General features: G+C 41.8%; 2 protein-coding genes across 7 annotated transcripts; one reads left to right on the top strand and one right to left on the bottom strand.

The window, feature by feature from the left end:
- Positions 1–165: 165 nt before the first annotated feature.
- atxn1l (ataxin 1-like) lies at positions 166–13,385 on the bottom strand. Of its 3 annotated transcripts, XR_010326130.1 has the most exons (4): positions 11,627–12,078; positions 9,328–10,498; positions 5,966–7,793; positions 166–5,008 (listed from the first exon to the last, which is right to left on the bottom strand). XR_010326130.1 is itself a non-coding variant. In XM_064312545.1 (3 exons), the coding sequence occupies exons 2-3, from the start codon at positions 10,351–10,353 to the stop codon at positions 6,402–6,404; spliced, it is 2,418 nt and encodes an 805-aa protein (XP_064168615.1). In that variant the 5' UTR covers positions 10,354–10,498; positions 13,268–13,385; the 3' UTR covers positions 166–6,401. The 3 variants fall into 3 exon arrangements, 2 of the variants coding, with proteins under 2 accessions (XP_064168615.1, XP_064168614.1); XM_064312545.1 differs by lacking the exon at positions 11,627–12,078 and adding an exon at positions 13,268–13,385 and having other exon boundaries at positions 166–7,793; XM_064312544.1 differs by having other exon boundaries at positions 166–7,793.
- On the top strand, positions 12,369–18,225 carry LOC135241830 (IST1 homolog). Of its 4 annotated transcripts, none has more exons than XM_064312551.1 (10): positions 12,369–12,535; positions 13,299–13,399; positions 13,629–13,809; positions 14,358–14,445; positions 14,627–14,710; positions 14,831–14,941; positions 15,043–15,210; positions 15,364–15,474; positions 16,015–16,048; positions 16,212–18,225. In XM_064312551.1, the coding sequence occupies exons 2-10, from the start codon at positions 13,312–13,314 to the stop codon at positions 16,376–16,378; spliced, it is 1,032 nt and encodes a 343-aa protein (XP_064168621.1). In that variant the 5' UTR covers positions 12,369–12,535; positions 13,299–13,311; the 3' UTR covers positions 16,379–18,225. The 4 variants fall into 4 exon arrangements, with proteins under 4 accessions (XP_064168621.1, XP_064168620.1, XP_064168623.1 ...); XM_064312550.1 differs by lacking the exon at positions 12,369–12,535 and adding an exon at positions 12,569–12,615; XM_064312553.1 differs by lacking the exon at positions 12,369–12,535 and adding an exon at positions 12,643–12,661.
- The last annotated feature ends 1,563 nt before the right edge of the window (positions 18,226–19,788 follow it).

Raw genomic sequence — 19,788 nt, 5'->3', positions numbered from 1 at the left:
TTAATGTAGTGCATATTCTGCCCATCAGAATAAGACTAGTCTATTTTATAAATTATATAGAAAATTATAGAACAAGTGGCGATATTATAAAGCACACGGGCATCACACACAAGCACACAGACACACACGTATGCACACATGGTAGAGAAGAGAAATACTACAATCACCAGAAGATTAAGCATATATATATTATATTATACTGTGTTTACTTAAACATGATAAATGCAATATTTCATAAGAAGTTAGCTGTAACAGTAAAAATACAATATTTTGTGTCCTTAAGTACATTGTGTTAAAACAGCAACAAAAAAACAATTCAGCTCTAAGTTCACAAAAAAGTACAAATATACAGTACAAATCTAATTTATTCAAAACGAGTACAAATAAAACAAAATATAGTTATTAATGCTTTTGAAAGTTCAGGTAGGTGTACGGTACTTTAGAAAAAGGGAGCACTTTGGGTTCACAACTATAAGGCTTCCGATAAGAATTAATACATATTGGTACAGCCATAAGATATTAAAACTTGCTATACAATGTTTACACAACCTGGATTATATTTGAGGATTCATATTACATATACATCATTGCATATATTTTGCAGTTTTTATGCATTAAAGATGTCCTTTCTTATCAGTGTATTACACATCACATAAAAGCAGTGTCACATAGTGCCAAAAGTACAAGTTTAATCTGATATTACAAATGATTAATTTAAAACTCTCATGATATAGTCAAACACCGTTAACCAAACTTTAGCTGCCCCATCACCCCATTTCAACTGGGTTATATGCAAACTTTCCTCTGAGCCATTTCTAAATTGAACAAATGCTGTTTGTTTCCACAAGATCTACTAATATGCAAAGCAGCACATTTACCATCACTACTGGGAAGAGTCCGCTCTTTGTCACACAAACGCAAGACTGGACATTATGTTTACATTAAACAGGGTATATGTAAATACCTTTTTCTGAAATGGCAACAAAACAAAAAAAATTGGCAGGAAATGTCTTTTTCTTCAACTGGTTTCCTATTTCTCAGTCTGAAACCATTCCTGGCACTCTGCGGACAAAACCTTCTCTACCATTTCCCAGAAAACAAAAATGAAAAAAAAAAGTAGGCAAAAACTAACTTAAGTTTTAACTTTTGAGTGTGCACACATACCATTTGTTCCGTGACTGAACAGTTTGCCACATTTTTACCCCCCATTTCAAAACTTCACAACCATTGTCCATTAAATCTTGTGGAAACAAAAGTGCAGAGACCGAATGCACCTCAGCCAACACCTTCACTTTCCCTTATGCATATACTCTATCAGCCAGCTATATAAAATGCTAAAACTTTCATACAATATAAAAACAAAGGAAACGTTGCTTAATGAAGGACTCTTGTAATATGTTGAGGGGGAAGAACAAAAAAAATAAGAAACACCTGCCAATCATTCACATGTATGTTGTGGTTCGTAAGGCATTATTGACAAGCTTGATAATATTTTTTTTAAGAAACGTCCTAAGCATGCGCTCATGCACATGCTCACCTGCTGGTTGTCTTTTCGATGGTTCTATACATGATCTTATGGAAAAACCCCTACAAATGACCACCAGTTTGTTTTATCACTACAAGTCTAAGGAAATTAAGTGTTTGATGAAAAATAAGAATCCAAAATCACCCTTAGACGCCCGGTCTGCACAAGCTGTGTGTCTTTACGGTGCTCTGTGCACAAGCAGAGAAGTAGCAATAGCCCACAGTCTGCAGCTATCGTGTAGTATTAGAGCTAGATATTCCACTCATTAGCCTGAGGCCATGGTCAGCCAGTTACCTCTCCAAGAAAACTAAAGAAGAGAGCACACAGCTAAAGCAATGACAATGGTTGAGGGTCGCTGAGGTTACAGGTTCAAATCCCAGATTGGGTACTGCTGTTGCACCCTTGAGCAAGGTACCAAAATGTAGCCTAACCCATAGCACAGCTCCTGAACCCAGAATCTTGACTGACCGGTACAGTGCAGGATCTTCACCGTCACCAGCAGTAACCAGCTGCCTGTGACACACACCAGATGGTGCTTGCACATCTGCCAACAGAGACCTGCTGAATGAAACAACCGTGTAGTCATTTCGTTTCTGTGGCTAGCTTCTCAGTTGCTTCCTGGAAAAGTACCTGTTTGACCGTTGAATCAATAAGTATAGCACTTGAATGGCCAAGAAGGTCAGGTTTCCTGGGGGAAATATGCTAGGAAACACCCAAGGAAAACACATTTAGTCAGACAACGTCTGGTACTAATTCTATCAAACATTATACTGGGCAATAATACTATGGACAACATATCTGAAAAAGTGTGTTAAGACTGGCTATTCACATAGAGAGGTTTGAGGACAAGATTAAATTATGAAAGGTAAAATTAGAATCAATCCTCCTGATGTCAGGAATGTCTTAGTAAGTGTTCCCATCAAATCCTACTGGTTCTTGGCATACAAGATCGATGACTTCAGCTACAGAAGGAAAGCAGACACATCCCCGATAAAAATCACTGCTACTTTTAGCCATTTCAAAAATGTAGGCTATCAGTCTTCTTTTTCTACTGCACATGCTGTACCAAGATCATTTTGGCAGCCCTTGCAATCGACTAAAAGCTGGTTTCATTTTTCCGCAAATAATCTGGAAAATTCAATTCATTCAGCTTCAACCAAGTGCAGTCACCAATCAGAGCAGAGAGTAGACCGCAGCAGACATATACCAGTTAGCACTAAGGGGCTAAGTGGATGGAAATACTAAAGAGCTAAAAAAAAAGAGACAGCACTAATTCTGAGAGCCATTTGAAGGCTGATATGATTTGGAGGTGCAAGACCAAAAACTGTTAATTCCTACTCTCCTCAATGTGCATTCATTTTCCACGCATGCAAAGGAACAATACCGACCTGAGTACTTGGACTGTTCAAGATAAGCATCTTGGGAAGCAAAAGAGGCCAGAAAAATAAACTTCAGTTTGAAGGGGAGAGGGCAGCTCACATCAACTTTGATGTTAAAAAGCCTTTTAAATTACAAGCAGGCAATGCACTTCTTTAAACTGCCGCAGCATTGTGTCTGAATATGGCAAGAGGAAAGATATTGTGAACGTTATATCTGAGACAGGCAGTAAGAGCAAGTTGATTATGTGATGAGGTAACAGAACATTAAAGAAAGCTTGTGCTAAATCTGTAATGGATTTAAAGAACCAGTACCCCAAAAGGCCCACGACAGAGGTGCCTAGGAATGAAATAAATAGGATTTAGTTGGTGCACAATGATTGCATCGCATAACTTTGTATACAAAAATCAATTTTATCAGTTAGTCTGGATGGACAAAGTACAGTGGGATACTTTAGGTCTCACACTGCATAGCATACACCAAAACTTTAAGCAGATACTGTATTGTATGAGGAAAACATTAGCATAACTCTTGTTTTAAAGTAGGACATCTTAAATTATTTGAGTACCACCTTGTCAAAAGTACAAGCCACCAACAGATTTAAACTGCCATTTAAACTGTGGCCAGCCTGTACTAATAACCCTGTATGAACTAGCGTCTACAGTGATTATGTTTATATGCCAAGAATGGTTCATCAAAATGAAAACATGAATAACCAATGACCACTTTCAGGTCAGCAACTTACGAATTACAAACTTCAGGTTTGTAACTGACAAACTCGCCAGAAAACATATATCCCATGGCTAGCAGTGCAACAGGCCTGGGTTTGTCTGAGTGATGACTGGAATCCAATCTTATATAGCCTAATTGTAAACCAGTTTGTTTACACCGCACACATTTGACACATATATAACAACTGCAGAAACATTTAGCATTTCCACATTACCACACTTCAAGAATTTGATGAAAAACCATGATAAATAATGCTGACTTTTTTCTTTGCTATTAGAGGTCTTATTTGACACTGAACGCACCAGACCGATGCTGGTGTTTATCGTTTGTAATTTGGAAAGTGACTGAGGACAGTAACTACAGGCAGATGAGCCAGACAGAGACAACGCTTCAAAGGACAGAGAAGGTAAAAAATAAAAAGTAAAGAGGAAATTGGAATATGCAGATTCATACAAATATTGTTGGGAATGTGCAGGAACATCAATTCTGAACCTAATTGCACTTGTTCTTAATTGTCTTACAGTAACCATAAAGGAAAGATCTGCATTAGAAAACAGCACATACAGCCTTTCTTCTTCATTTTTTAACCGTAAACAGTGTGCAACAGACATCAGTTTCTTAAAAAAAAGATTCTCATGCTAAATCAGTCAAAAAAGTGTGTGCCAGCTAACGTTTACTGTGTGAAACACAAAACAAGCTTTAGCACCACTCACAGAAAAGGATTTTTTAAAAATTGTTTCAGAACATATCAAACTATAAAGGAATGCAATAAATTATCACCGTTAATAAGGGGCCATTAAGGTTTCTGCTAGACATGCTTGCATGTAAGACTATAGTTCATTCCAAGGATCTTTGGAATGCCATAAGAGAGCTTTGATTGCCTTTATCTTTTAAACAGGAAAACCTCCTAAAACTCAACCCAACACTTCAAAGGGAAAGTGTCAGCTGCATATTCTGATTAAAAGACCAGTTTAAAAAACTGCATCTCTTAAAAATAAAAAAAAATTAAAAAAAAAACAAGGCTGGGCAAAGACTGCACAGCTTTAGCTTTATTGACCAGTACTGCAGTTGCTGTCCATATCTGAACATTACCAAAAACATCAAAGTTGAGTAAACCTTACCAAGCCTTGTTCCCAAGAGTAACTATTGCTATGATAATCATAATTAAGCATCCAGGAAATGAAGATTTATCAGTGGTGTTCTTCTCCACAAAGTTTCCAACCACATACGAGTCATGACACTACAGTCAGTGTTTCCAAATGGTACTTGGATCTTAAGGACATAATTCCAAACCCAGCACGCAGATAATCACCACTAGCCCCAGATCCTTGAAGATGGTTTGAAGAGATGGATGACTTCAGTGGAGGCCTAATCCTGCACACATGACAAAGATGTAACAAGAGCAAACAACCCAAAAACAGTGCCAGACACATTTAGGCCAGCTACTGTGAAGAAGAACAGACTAGTGTCCAACAGCCAGGACAAACGCACAAAAGAATCCTCACCCGACTAACTTCAAAAAGACCAACTCAAAGCAAAGAATTTGTAGGGCAAGTGGCAAATTTGCCAAAAAAAAAGCTCTGTGTTCCACCTTTGGGTTTAGGTTAGTCCTACTGAAGTTACCTTGGTAAGGATTATTTTCGTGATGGTAAACAGTCAGCAGCTAAGCTGAGAAATGAGGTATTGAAGGCCCTGCCTCCACTCACTCTTGGTGGGTACATTGTGATTTGTGAACATACTGCAGTGAGTTCTATATAAAGGGTAACAACCGATGTGTTAATGGAATGCAGGAACAGTAAAGAAAAAAACAGAAAGATGAGGCACATCATACACAGACTGTAAACACTGGTGTTAGGGGAGGGCATAAGTCTGTTGGTACTGATTCACCACAATTGAAACCATGTGTGCCCCATGCCAATCAGGGAACTACTTTAGCAGAGTCACACTTTGAGGAGTAGCACAGAAGAAGCAAGTGCAATAAGCAGCAGCATAACATCTAATCTGAGAGATGTGCCCAAAAACCATTACATACCAAGAGCCTTTTGGCAAAGGAAAATTATTTAAAGGAAAGAAAATGTGGAAAAAAATATGGAATCAATATCTAACACAATGACCAATGATTTGCAAGATTAAAAAATAAGGTTTTTCTGGAGAATTCCCCCACATAGTTTATAGCACAAGAGGTGCAGTGATTTTATCACTTCACCAGAATCAGTGTCTGACAGACTACTCTATCTTCACCCCAGTGCAGCCACACATTCTGTTCAGTCTTGGGTTTGTGTGTGTGATTTTGGTCAAAGGTGAGGAGATTCTCTTCAACGCCATAATTACCTCAGATCTGACTGGAACCCATCCACTGGACAGCACACAGATTGTGGAGGCTTTGGTTAATACTGTAACCACTGCTAATGGTCCTCAACTTTCCATTAAGCAGAGGTCAAGCAGGGGCCCATGCTTACATTTTTCAGGGCTCTTGTGAACAACTCATAACCAAAACTGTTACCAAAGAACCAAACTTTGGTTACCTTGCGTGTTATTTTCTCGTCATGATAACACCTTGTGTAGTCAACTGAACTCCAGCCCAGGCCGGCCTGACCACAGAAGATTCTGAACTGTTATCATGACATATTCATAGAGAGAGATTCTAACCTTCATGAGTGTGCAAAATCCCAAATATTCTGAAGCTACCGTTTTTGCCTGTCATTTTCTGCTCATTTAACGCATTCACTCTTCAGACAGCCTCCTCCTGCGGTTGCTACTGCTGTTGCTACTTTCCCGCATTAGAGCGCCCCTCGATGGACAACTTGACCTCCTGAGGGATGAAGGAGGGTCGTGAGGAGCCTGATGAAGAAAGATGGGCCTCTTCCTCATCCATGGTCCCATATCTTTGGAAGCTAGGGACTGACCAGTGCCTCTGAGCTCCGATTATCGATGACGACAGCCCCCTCATCGCAGCCACTGTTCGGGGGCTGCCTTCCGTGTGCAAATAGTTGCTGCTCAGGCTTCTGGTGTGCTCTGCTGAAGTCCTGTCTGGGCGGGAGGGTGTGTCCCCATGACCCCCGCCCCTTACCTGCATGGGTTCCTCCTCCTCCTCCCCGCGTTCCCTCTCGCGGTGGCTGCTCTCTGCTCTACACTGTGCTGGTGGCCTTAAATGTTGGGGAGCGGGTGGCCCCATGGACTGGGTGATCACACTGGTGGTAGAACTGACTTTGGTGGGTGTCCTGGATGATTGCTGCTGCTGTTGAAGCAGTGGTTTCTCCTGCCGTTGTGGTTGTTGTAAAGCAATAGACACACAGACATCCCCAACTTGCAAGTGGTGACAGGCCAGCCCGTATAACTTGGCTGTGCCTTCGGGACTGCATGAGGACCAGCCCTGTCCAAAGACAAAAAAAGGGTGCTCGGGGGGAACGTCAATGGTCACCTTGTTCTGCTGCTCCCCGACAGTGAAGTGCAGGGTCATGAGGCCCGGCTTCTGCTGGCTTTTACGGATGTCCACCACCATGCTGGAGTCGATCTTCAGGCCGCCGCTCACCTCTGCGCTCCTCACAAAGTCCTGGGTCTGCAAGTCCTCCACCCGCTTCAGCTCCCCAGTGGCCAGCTGAATGATGGCTCCCTTCATGAAGTGCGAGGGATTCTGGGTGAGGGACGGAGGAGCCTGGCTTTGGACTGGAACAGGGAGAGCAAGAGGGACTGGGACTGGGACAGCAGGGCCAGGCTGCACCTGCAGCTGCTGGTGTGCCAGCTCCACTGGGGCCCTGTCAGGGGGGTGCATTTGGGCTGGAGAATCGAAAGCTTTTGAGTGCTTCACCGGCATGACTGCTGCAGTGGTGACCACATCATTGGTTAGGCTTGCGTAATGCTGCTGCTGCTTGTAGTCCAGGGGGACGAGAACTGGCTGCCCATTGGCCAGCATCACGGCATGGCGGGCAGGCTGTGCCAGCTGCTGATGGATCGCTACTCTTGGGTCACCGGCTCCTGCTGGGTGTGCCTCATACAAAGGCTTGCCTAGACCCACCATGTTCTCCACACAGGCCGCTGGCAGGGCCTGCCAACTCCTCTGGGAACTCTGGGACAAGTTCAGGGGGCCCAGTGGTTCCTCTTTATGGCCCCCACTCATACCTTGGTTAGGAGAAGTTAGACGTCCAACCACTTGCTGAACCTTGAGGATGAAGATAGGAAGTGGTCAGTTAGCCAACTGTGCCCTTTCTTGCAACATTTCCTGAGTAACATTCCATAAAATAAACATTTTCTTAAGTAGAAACTTTACACTTATATGACATTTTCTACTCAATGTCAGAAGTCAGAGTGAAATAAGTAGAGGGTACAATGCATTGAGACAAATGTAAAACTTTTTTTTTTAATTATTATTATGCCAAATTACAATTTGATTTCAAAATAAATTTCTGTCCACCAGTGTTAACAGTCTATGGGACTGTCTCTTCCACCATGGGGCACGTAGCATCCAGTCAATCTTATAGAAATGAGGGGATGGATTTTAAAATATGAGACCACAACCCAATTTAACAACATAGCCAGAAAGCTAATTTTGCTTTATTGTTGTGGGCAGTCTCACAAGCTAACTGGCTAGCAGCCAGTCAGAAACAACTTAGTAACGCTGTGTTGTATAATGAGTGTTGCGCTACAGCGTAATTAAGCACAGTGTTGAAGAGGATGTACGTCCTGATTATTCACACAGCTTTATGTATTTTTAATGACATGCAGTGCAGTACCTGGAACGGAAAATCAAACAGCAGCCTATATTACATTTTGCCATTCTCTGAAAAACCATGTAGCAACAATTAATTTAATGCAGGAAAATGACAAGGCAGATGTGATTTGCGATTGTGCAACGCAAAGTTGTTTAACACTATAATGTTCCTCCCCACACACAACGCTTTTGCACAATGATAAATACCAACAAATACTCAAATGAATGCAAGAGATTAAACCTCACAGTGCAATGCATAACTGTTTCAATTTTTCTCATACTCAGTGAGAGACACAAATAGACTTCTGCAAAGCGCCCACTCTAGACGGTCCCCCGGTCCCCTTAACCACACTCTGGTTTCCGCTCAGCTTTGGGTGGACCACAAGTCAGACAGCAATCTCCGTTCCTTCCCAGCAGTGTCTGGATTGCCCAACCATCAACACACAACACACACCCCGGTCAATGAGGAAGGAAGTGGAATGGAGCACGGAGATGAACCTGGCCGTGTAACTCCATGGGCAGAGCCAAAGGAAGTCTTTCACTCTGCTTGCGAGAATATTCTACACCCACATCTGTCATTTTAGGAAGCAATAAAAAAAAAACGAATTCCACTAGACTGCTCACCAGGAAAAGCAAAACCATTACCATCAACTCAGGAGATCCAAACCCTGATACAAGTCTGCTTGAACAAAGGCTCTCGATACATTTAAGCAGAGGAACAGCCTTTGTTTGCGTACTTATGGCTACTACAGTAGAGATTGTGAAACCTCATTTGTGACAGTGGCAGCTTGAAAACAGATTTTTAAATGCCACATAAACATTGTGCAGACATACAATCCTGCATTCAGCAATCTACACATGTTTTTAATTGACTGTGCACTACTAAAACATGACAAAAACAGGAAATTAAATCAGGAAGAGAACTGTGCCTTTCAGTAACTAAGCGAGTGATGGTCTCTGATTCGCCGTGGACACTGTCACTCACCTCCAGGTCCGTGTCCGGAGTGCTGCGGCGGCCTGGCGAGCCCCTTTCCTCGTATCTGCGGGCCCCGAGGGGCCTGTCCTGCGGGCTGTCTGCTGCACTGGAGCCGGGCGCAGCATGTGCTGGCCGCACACCCCTGGGGGAGTACACGGAGTCCTGCAGCAGCTCCCTCCCTCCCCTTCCCTCCTCTCCGCCGTTGACTTCCTGGGTGCCGCGTGCCTCTCTGTAGGCGGTTGCCGTGGATACCGAGACAGCTCTGGAGCCGGGGTGGTGGTAGAAGGCCGTTACACCCCTGGGGCTGACCTCGCCAGCAGCCAGCCCACCCCCAGGGCCCAGGTGCTGCTGGGCTGCGGCCTGCTCCGGGGCCAGCACCAGCGGAACGCTGCCGGCCGCGGCCACTTTGGCGAAGGCGTGGGCCGAGGTCGGAGGCTGAGAGGCAGGGGAGACCACGCCCTCCTGAATGACCGAGGGGTAGGGAACCAGGTGGGAGACATGGGGGCCCTGTGGGATGGCAGACTGCTGGGAGATCAGGGAGCTGGGGACAAAGCCGGGTGGAACAGCATAAGGAACCGCATAAGGGGAACTCACAAACTGCAGGGATGAGTGGGGGATCTGGGCGTATCCAAGAGGGGAATAGGGGATCCCAGGATGCTGCAGGAGTGGGGAGGGGACAGTGTAGGCAGGAGAGATGTGGCTTAACACCGGGTGAAGGTTGGTAGGGGAGTAGGTGACTGAGGGGAGGGCTACTTTATAGAGCATGCTGTACTGGTCAACGGGAACACTGATGCCATCAGCATTTTCTGCACTGTACTGCAGGCTGGACTGGACCCGCATCCACTCCCCAGGAGTTGTGCCTCCCCCCTGGCTTTCACTACAGGTAGCGATCGAACTGTGAGTGGGAGTGCCTTCATCCCCTCCACTCGCACCCGCACCCCCTCCTCCCCCCGTGCCACTGCTGGTGCTGCTGACTGGAAGGTCCCGCTTTTTGGGTGGCAGGCACTCCTGGTTGCGCTCATGCGTGGGCTTCATGGTAGTCCCGGACGGTGTTTGTGGGGGGGAGTGGGGGTTCCGTCTCACTGCAGTGTGCAGAGGGCAAAGTTTGCCAGCTGGGAGGATGGAGACTGTGCCACTGGAACTAGCTCTGGAAAGTTCCTGCTGATGTCAACCGCCACACCTGGAGAGAGAGACACCGTGACACTCATATATATAATAGACAATATTAAAGGTAATATTACAATAACAGAATATAACAAAATAACAACAGAATTCCTAACAGTAATATTATAATACACTGCAAAGGATTTCCAATTCTATTCTTTGTCTTTCCCCATACTTTTTACTTCATTTAAAAACCACACTGATAGAGGAAACCAGTGTGTCCTACTAGGCCTACTTGTCAAACATCTTCTCTGACCGACAATATTAGCGTAAAAGTATATCATTTTTCCAATTTGAGCATACAGTATAGCTAATTTATTTTATCCTAACTTTGTTCGTGTTTATTAAGGGTGTGTAATTGTGGAAATCACTGTATATACCTTGCCAAAAAGAAAGGTAAAGCAGGCCAACGAGATGGGCAAACTTTGTAGTGCACCTGAGTTTTAATTTAGCTAGTAAAATGACATGTTACGCGTTTGGAGAAACCGTCTTTACATATAACAGAGTCTATCCAAAGAGGCAAGCTGAACTGGTTCTCTTTCTTGGGATAACCTACTTTATGAACCGCTTGATAATGTTAGCAATTACCAACATCGCAGCATCAGTTCGCTAGCTATGTTGGTTAATGTTTTTTAACAAGCGTTATGTTCCAGCTTTATACAGTTCCAAGTAAATTAACTACTAACGCCAACAACACGCTTTATATTGAACAGTGAGGCAACACTAGTTAACTGAAACGAATCCAGATTTGACGAAAAACGCTTAATTTAGCTCTTGCTGGCCAACATTTACTGCACCACTAACATTAACGCTACGTGGTTTGCAGCTCACTGATTAAATTCTCATGAACTAATGTAGGCTGTGGGTAGGTGGTTAGCAATGTAGCTTTAAAATGTAAAGAAAGTACTTTATGTGGTTTAAACCATTATAAAAATGTATTTATTTTTATACATCATAGACCACATATTAAACAACGTTAACAGCCAGGGGAAAATGCATCGAGGAACATCGATGTAAGCTTAGTCATTTGCTAGTTTGCAGCTTCGAAATAGATCATCACTTGTTTTCTTTGGCTGGCTAATGCTAGTGTGGTTGCTAACAAGTCTAATTGTATCACTGATGCACAGAATAAATTTTAACTTACCTCTCCATGTCATTGTGGTGCTGTACCCAGTGTTTTGTGGTCCTTTGGGACTTGATATGATTACTTTTTTAACAAATCAGACATAGATGTTAATTTGTGCCCATTTCACAGCCTATTACGTGAAAACCTAGTGGCGCCCCTGGATGACGTCAGTGTATTGAGCTTCCTGTAGGATTTTGGGGGGATTGGGGGTGATAATCCTGTGATAATCACTGGACTGTGTAAATCTTACCATATTTAAATTTAATTTAAATAATGCAAATAAATGTAACAGCACCCCTTCAACTGACGATTCTGATTGCATTCACCTCAGTGGCAATGTGGGGAATTCCAAGCTGCCTGAATAAGGTCATAAACGCGGATCAATTCTGCGCTACACTTGTGCAGCTTCAGTAAAAATAACATTTTTTTTTTACGGGAAATTCCAAATGCAAAATGAAATCCATTCTTATTCAATTCGTATAACAGCCAGACTTGTGTTGCCAAACTAGGTTAAGTCAATAAAAATAATTAAGGTGCCATTATGTCACAAATATACCACACATGCTTGGGCTTTCCCTCGTTAATGTAGAAACCAAAAGTACATTTTCCTTTATTTGAAAAATAAGCATACAAATCTCAGATTATATATAACGAAAAACCAAGGAGAATATGATATATAGCGCGTACCATGCTTAAAAACGACAGGGTTGTCGTTTTAGCCATTATGACATGGCCCTGTAGGACACCGCGGATAACCGCGTGCCAAATAATTAATATAGGCTACTGTGGACTAACTGGATCGCGGCTCCCTTTTACTCTCAACCACACACACTAGTCGGCGCATAGCGCAGAATTGATCCTTGCCTTGTCGTATTGCATTGGGCGTCATAACTGCATTTGCGGAAGAATATTTTAACAGCGAAGCAGGTAATGTAATGCATCGGTGTTTTTTTCTATATTAACCTAATGGTCATCTAGCGTTAGTTAATGAGAACTGCTTTTTCATGGTTTGTCTGAAGAAATAAGCTTTTGTAGAAAGCTAACGATTGCCAAGTAACTCACTAGCCAATTTAGCTTTGCTGCTGGGAAGATGTTTACGATTTTTGAGTTTAGAAAATCACTTCCTGCTTGAGCAGACGCATTGTTATTAGACAATGTAGCTAGTCCTAATGGACAAAGGTTTCATTTGTTTCTAAGGCCAGTTAGTGAATGTGCTCCGTGTTTTGTCGTTCTTATGAAACATGTGCTGTATTAGCAAGCTAGCATACAGTATTTAGTTTAACGTTACCAGATAGTTGATAGCTTGTCAGCTAGCTTAGGCTAATTAGCCAAGTAGCCGTTAGATAGCTAGGTATCTAGTTGCCCTATGTACCTGGCTTGTTGAAAACCTAACGTTAAATCAAAAACTATTCGAAGAAAAAATTAATTAAATTTACATTTCTTTGATAACGTGTTTGTTATTGTAATTGTGTTATCATTCATTGTGTGTGTGTGTGTGGTACCATGAAAAAAAGAATGTAGGTAGCCGGCAATTAAGCAGGCTACCTACATTTTAGCTAGCTGACATTGTCTTAATTATTTGAAAGTTTAACAGATAACTGTAAAATCTTCTTATTTTATTTGTAGGTCTGACTGTCATTTTTTGCATTAGGTTTGTACCTGTTGAATGAAGGCAGTGTCTTTTCCACAGTGAGCTTTCCATTATGCTCGGCGTTGGATTCAAAGCAGAGAGACTTCGAGTCAATCTTCGGCTGGTCATCAACCGCCTTAAACTCCTTGAAAAGAAGAAAAGTGAGGATCTTTTCAAAGCTACAGTTTGAGCATTGTTTTTGAGTTTTTTCTTGTGCATTTATTTAAAAATAATGGCAATGAAGAACCAGTGCAATATTGTGAACAATTGTATGGCTTCAGCTATAAAATCAGGTCTTCAACACGCTTTGACGGTTGTGAGCAGTACATTGCCGAAGATCTAACAATGCTGTCAATCTGAGTTTTTACAAACGCTTGTGTTTTCTCGCAGCTGAGCTCGCTCAGAAAGCACGGAAAGAAATTGCGGATTACCTGTCAGCAGGTAAGGATGAGCGAGCTCGAATCCGTGTGGAGCACATAATCAGGGAGGACTACCTGGTGGAGGCCATGGAGATTCTGGAACTCTACTGTGACCTGCTGCTTGCTCGCTTTGGCCTCATCCAATCAATGAAGTGAGTGTGTGACGTCTGAAGTTACAATAAATTCTCACTTGTACCTTTAATGAACTAGTGAACCTAACATAATTCCAATTTACATTCAATGTACGTGTCATATTTCTAGACCTGTCATTTTGCTACGGTTACCCGTCTCAGTTTGGGAATGTACATATGATCAAGTATGTTCTCTGAAGTATGTTGCTAGCCCCAGCTTCTTAACTCACAGGGGTCCACCCTCTGAACCATGCAGTCATTATGCCTAAGGAGTACAGTTCATGCACAGTTAGAAATGGCAGAATTCAGACTCCCATTCCACCAGTGCTGAGGAGTCACTTTTGCAAGATGAGGCAGGGAAAACTCAGCCAACTGTAACCAGAGACACCTGTGCATTACCCTGTGGACATCCCTGCCAGCCTGACTGATCTGTTCAGGACTCAGTACTGAGCCATGGGGCACATCACTGGATTATGGACTAGCATTTTAACTGGATGCAATACAATGAGGCCCCACTCATTCTTTCCTAGCATTATTTAGACCAGCTTGATTTCTCATTTCATCCTCAGAGAGCTCGACCCTGGTCTACAGGAAGCAGTGTCCACTCTAATCTGGGCTGCCCCTCGCCTGCAGTCTGAAGTCTCTGAGCTGAAAATTGTGAGTAGGCTATTGTGCTATATATTACATAACGGATAAATATTCTCCATATTTGCATAATTTGTAAATCTCAGAAAGAAAAAACAATTCTGCAAATTATTGGTTGTCTGGATGCTGATGTTATGTTTAGGAACGCAGTTGCGTTGTGTCAACTGGGACTGACAGTTTGCTCTTTAACCAGGTGTCTGACCAGCTGTGTGCCAAATATAGTAAGGAGTATGGCAAGCTATGTAGGACAAACCAGATTGGAACTGTCAATGACAGGGTAGGTTTTGAGAATTTGTGTTGTACTTTGCAGTTAGTTGTAAAACTGAAGCGGTTTGATCTTAAAGACTGTGTACTTTGCACAAAGTACCTCTGTGACTGTCTCCACTTTCTCTTGAAGCTGATGCACAAGCTGAGCGTAGAGGCCCCTCCCAAGATCCTGGTGGAGCGCTACCTCATTGAGATTGCCAAGAACTACAATGTGCCGTACGAGCCAGACGCCATGGTCAGGGTGAGAAGGGCAGACTGCCTCCGTTTCTGTAGACGTGCTGCACGTGTTACCTTTCTGATGTCTATGTTTTTTTTTCCTGTAACGTTCTGCTTTTACCACAGCCTGAGGTGTGCCCAGGTGAGGAGGCTGACCTCATAGACGTGGACAGTGACAGCAGGAAGCCAGGCGGTGGAAGTGGGGGTGGTGGAGGGTTCACGGCACCATCTGCAGCTATGCCAATGCCCATGCCCACACCCTCTGCCTTCAGCTATCCACCTGCCAAAGGATCAGTAAGAATGCCTTTCTTCTCCACAGGACCACAATGTATGGGTTCAGACACTAAGGACAATAAATCCCTCAAATTCTGATTGATTGTGTCAAGTGACTGCTTGTAAAATGTATTTTTACACTCCAGGCACTTGTCTAACTCCTCTTTGTTCCAGGAGCCCTTCAATGGCCCTGTGGGCAACTTTGATGGCTTTAACAACCCCCAGCCTCAAGTGAGAGGAGGGCAGCCACCCCAGCTGCCCAGCTACCCCCCTGAATATGTGTCTGTAAGTGAAAGTGCCCCCCTGCCCCCAGACAGGTGGACAGCCAGCCCATTCACCTTTCAGGAACGAGACGTTTGGCATCATTCCTCTGTTTGCTTGTTTGTTTTCACATTTCTCTAACTGGTTCAAGAACAGACCCAAATTTATGATCGGACATGGTTCATGGATTATAAGACCTGTGAACTACTAACCATTGTACTCTCCTGGGTTTGTCATGGTTTCATTTACAGTATGTTATTTTATTATTTGTCAGATTAGTTTTTTTCCCCCATAAGCTATGCTTTTGAGGATAAGTTTCTTTGCTTTTCGTTAATCTAATCATGCAGCAATGGTAATACTAACTGATATATTTCTGCTGGTGACCTGAGGGCTGGCCAGTAGTAATATATGAATTACCTGACCTTTGACTGGATTGTGTTACATATCTGGATATTTGGAGAGTAAAATGTACAAAATGTACAACATGAAAATTGACTTGCCTTGACAGACAGTGCAGTTGACTTGACAAATGTGACAAGCTTTAACATATTTCTGCCTTTTCAGTTTGACGAGCCCTCTGTTCACTCCCAGGAATCTGGTAAGTTCATCATCTCTATATCATGCATTACATATTTTTGATGAGGTTAGAAGGAATTTCCATTCTGAGTTATGTTTAAGCACTGACATTTAACTGTGGATGTCAAGCACATGCTGTACCCTGTGCAGAGTAACCCGTTAAAACATATCGTGTGTCTCCACAGGACCTGGTCCCTCCTCCCAGATATATGACAACACTGCCCTCCCTGAGCTTCCCTCAGTTCCCGACACACTTCCCGCTTCCTCCTTTGGTGGAAATACTGCACCCTCTGATGACATTGATTTTGATGACTTGTCTCGGCGCTTTGAGGAACTGAAGAAGAAGACTTAATCCTCCAGCCAATCTCTCAACTCAGTTTAGGCTGCAAACTCTTGCAGTAAATATTCCCTCACTTATTCTAACAGATATCTATGTTACCTTACCTCATTTGAACACAAAAAGGCATCTTTCTGATTGCAGGGGAGGTTTTTAATGAATTAAGATGAGCTTTTCTTCAGAACAATTTTATTCACAGAACTTTAGGAACATGTGAGGTACAATGAGAAGGAAAAACCTACTGTGGGTCTCAATGTACCTATTTAGAAAATTAAGCTGCTTCTACACTATCATCAAACAGGAACCTTTTCTATGAGCACTTTGGATGCATAATGGCCTTTTTAATAGAATTTGCTCCAATGTATAATGCTAATGCTATATGTAGCGTAGTTGTAAAGCTAAGTCAGCATGCCTAGTGACTTCAAAAGGCGGTCGATAACTGTGATGCAGACAAACACACTTGTGAAAAGTGAAAAGCTGGCCAGATCTGTCTGTGTGTGAAAAAGGACACGCACTGTGGGGACCTTGTGAAAAACATGACACCCCAAATGGAGGCTACTTCCACCCTGTGGGTGTTTTAGAGCAGAGAGCGTGAATCCCAATTGACTCAATATTTCAATTTAAGCTTCTGGTGTTTTCCCACCATTTAAACATTTCATCAGTTTTCAGTGTCATTTTTAGGGCCTGATGGCAGTACAAACTGGGTGCCATACATGTATATACACACATATGCACATGTGTTTTAAGGGAGTTCTATTAGTCAGTGTCAGATCTCCCTGGCCTCATCTCAGCAAGTGAGTCACTGGACACCCAGACTGGAAAAGCGTGTTTTTCTGCTCAACTCCAGTGGTAATGTGATATGTATAATCAGATATGGGATTCTTTGGCTCAGATGTGCTCAGGTGACACTATTGCATAGCTTGCATTCTTTTACACTGAACTGGTCACATTGTAAAGCTGCTAACATACATTACCTTACAGGGGAGATAGGTACAGTACAGTCAGACAGGGTGTTGAATGCCAAAACATTGCAGAGTGTTTGATTAATGATACAGTTGCTATATTAATTTGAAATTTATTTGCCCCTTTTTGGTGTCTTTTGGTTAATGATCACGCTTATATTATTACACAATTTGAGTTTTTAAAAGTTGTAAAAATTTAAAAATAATCAGCCAATCTGATGCTCATTGAATATAAGTGTATTACACATGGACTACACATCAGACAACAGCACTAGCACATTGTGCAATCTGAGCATACTGTCAGAAACCAGAACATTTTATTTGATAATAGACTAACCGCCCTAGTTAGAATGATATGGTATCTGATTAATACAAGATTAATCCTTAACAGAACCCATCGGTGGCCTTGGCAGTTCAGATTTGGACCTGTGACTATTTTGTCAGCTTTTTCTCATTTTCCATAATATTATTTTCCTGGAAGTTGAGCAACTTCTATTTTTAAAAATATTGTACAACTCAATTCAGATTAATATTACTTATTGCTTGATTTTTTTGCTCTTTTGGGTTTTCAAACAGTTTGGTGACTTAAAATTTTCATTTTATTTGTGCTATTGTGAGCATAATGATTTGTGGTTGCTCTGTTACTCTGTGCTGCAAATTGAGTGACCAGATTATAGTCCTGTGCTTTAGATCTGTTTAGTGAGTCTGAGTTTTAAACAACACTCCTGAGAAGCTGTTACTAATGTAATCTTCATATGGTCCACCTTTTGAAGTGTTACGTTTAAATGTTTGATACTAAATATAAGCTCTGTAGTAAAAACACATTATTGTCACAGAAAACTGACATTGTCTAATAAGATGTTCTTCTCCTGGGTGTAATAAAGGAAATATTTATAAGTATTGACGTTTCTGGCACATTTTTCTTCATGCATGATGTTACTGTGGTGTATAGCTTTTGTGATTTATCACAGTGTCAGTTAAGTTCTAATACTGGCACTTTCATAAATTCATCATTTACCTAAGACTTTTGACTAAATCTGATCCTTATGTAATTATCTTTAACATTTAAAATTTATTTTATTTCTAATCACTGACCTCTCATCCCTAAATCTAATCAAGGTTTGAAAGAAGTATGACTGACCATTTGCTTTCATCATCAGTGCCACTAGAGGGCAGGCTATATATACACACAAGTTGAAGCTGTATTTCAGGGCAGAAGAGTGAGATTGCCAGCCTACATGTCTCATCTGTATCATTTAATAGGCCTTAAATTGTGTGCCTCAAGTTTTTTTGGATATTAGCTCTTTACTGAAACATTTTAATAGTGCTAATCTTTTTTTGTAATTAGATGGTCATGTCTCACATGTAAAACATTTGCTACCTTTGTGACAGTTTAACAGTAATGGGTGGAACAGCAGTTTTGTGTACGATTGAGAGGGTGTGTAGGGATGAAAATAAGTTCCTTAAATTGCAAAATATTGGAGAGGCAGACCACATCACATACATCTAATGGAGAATAGTGTATTTGTTCTATCTGTAACATCACCAGGTGAACAAGGATTGCCAATCATCATACCTGATATTAAGCAGACTAGTAGACCGATTTGTTCTGAATGTCAGTGACATTGTCCAGCTGAATCATGGAAATGCAGGACCTGGGTGCAGGATACATACAAAAAGAAGGTAAGGTGTAAATTTTTTGCATCTGTGACCCTTATATCATAGACAAAAATGACACAAAAGTTTAATTTTTAAATGAAAATGGAAATCTTGTAAGCTCATTGGGGGGGGGGGGGGGCATTGTTTTGTTATTTAAATGTCTTGGTACATACTGGTGTTCATTATGTCTATCTTAACAGGTGCTCCAGGACCTGTAGAATTTCTCATATTTAAAAAAATAATAAAGACCACCCGCCATATTATAAAATGCATGGGATTTATTCCTACATCAGCTTCACCCTTCTACCCTCCATTGTAAATATATGGTACTGCATGTGGTGAAAATGATGTAGGAATAGAAACCATAATCAACAAAGTAAAGTATCCTTTTTGAATTATACATCTTTGTGGCTTGAGGCATTTGATTTTATAGATTTAAAAAAATGTACTTCAAGTGAAAGGGATTAGATAACATACAGACCCTGACTCTGTATCTTGTTTTATGACCAGCCTTCATTTGCTCTGTTTGGGCTTCATTTTAATTGAATTCAACATTAGTTTGGAGGAGTCCCAAATGGAACATTAATCCATAAAGCAATATTCCACCCCATATGGTAGGAGATCAATACAAATGATTTCAATTTCAAGGTAACTACCTTGGCATTTGATAAATATTTAGTAGGCTAATTTAATAACCTAATGACAGCTAGCCCTGCTGAGCTCTGTCAGTGGGTGGAAATTTTCTTACGATTATGAGGATGACAGAATAGAATGAACTCAGATTCAGAAAAGTACCATAATTGT

Source organism: Anguilla rostrata, chromosome 16, assembly GCF_018555375.3.
Source record: "Anguilla rostrata isolate EN2019 chromosome 16, ASM1855537v3, whole genome shotgun sequence".
Taxonomy (NCBI): domain Eukaryota; kingdom Metazoa; phylum Chordata; class Actinopteri; order Anguilliformes; family Anguillidae; genus Anguilla; species Anguilla rostrata.
This window is presented reverse-complemented; position numbering and strand designations above follow the sequence as displayed.

What these genes read in the sequence shown, in the direction of transcription:
- atxn1l (XM_064312545.1), bottom strand. Translation starts at nt 10,353, where the DNA reads ATGAAGCCCACGCATGAGCGCAACCAGGAGTGCCTGCCACCCAAAAAG. An exon ending in CTCCGGACACGGACCTGGAG is followed by an intron (nt 7,794 to 9,327) that starts GTGAGTGACAGT and finishes TTCATCCTCAAG; the next exon opens with GTTCAGCAAGTGGTTGGACG.
- LOC135241830 (XM_064312550.1), top strand. Translation starts at nt 12,596, where the DNA reads ATGAGAACTGCTTTTTCATG. An exon ending in ACTCCTTGAAAAGAAGAAAA is followed by an intron (nt 13,400 to 13,628) that starts GTGAGGATCTTT and finishes GTTTTCTCGCAG; the next exon opens with CTGAGCTCGCTCAGAAAGCA. An exon ending in ACCCCCCTGAATATGTGTCT is followed by an intron (nt 15,475 to 16,014) that starts GTAAGTGAAAGT and finishes CTGCCTTTTCAG; the next exon opens with TTTGACGAGCCCTCTGTTCA.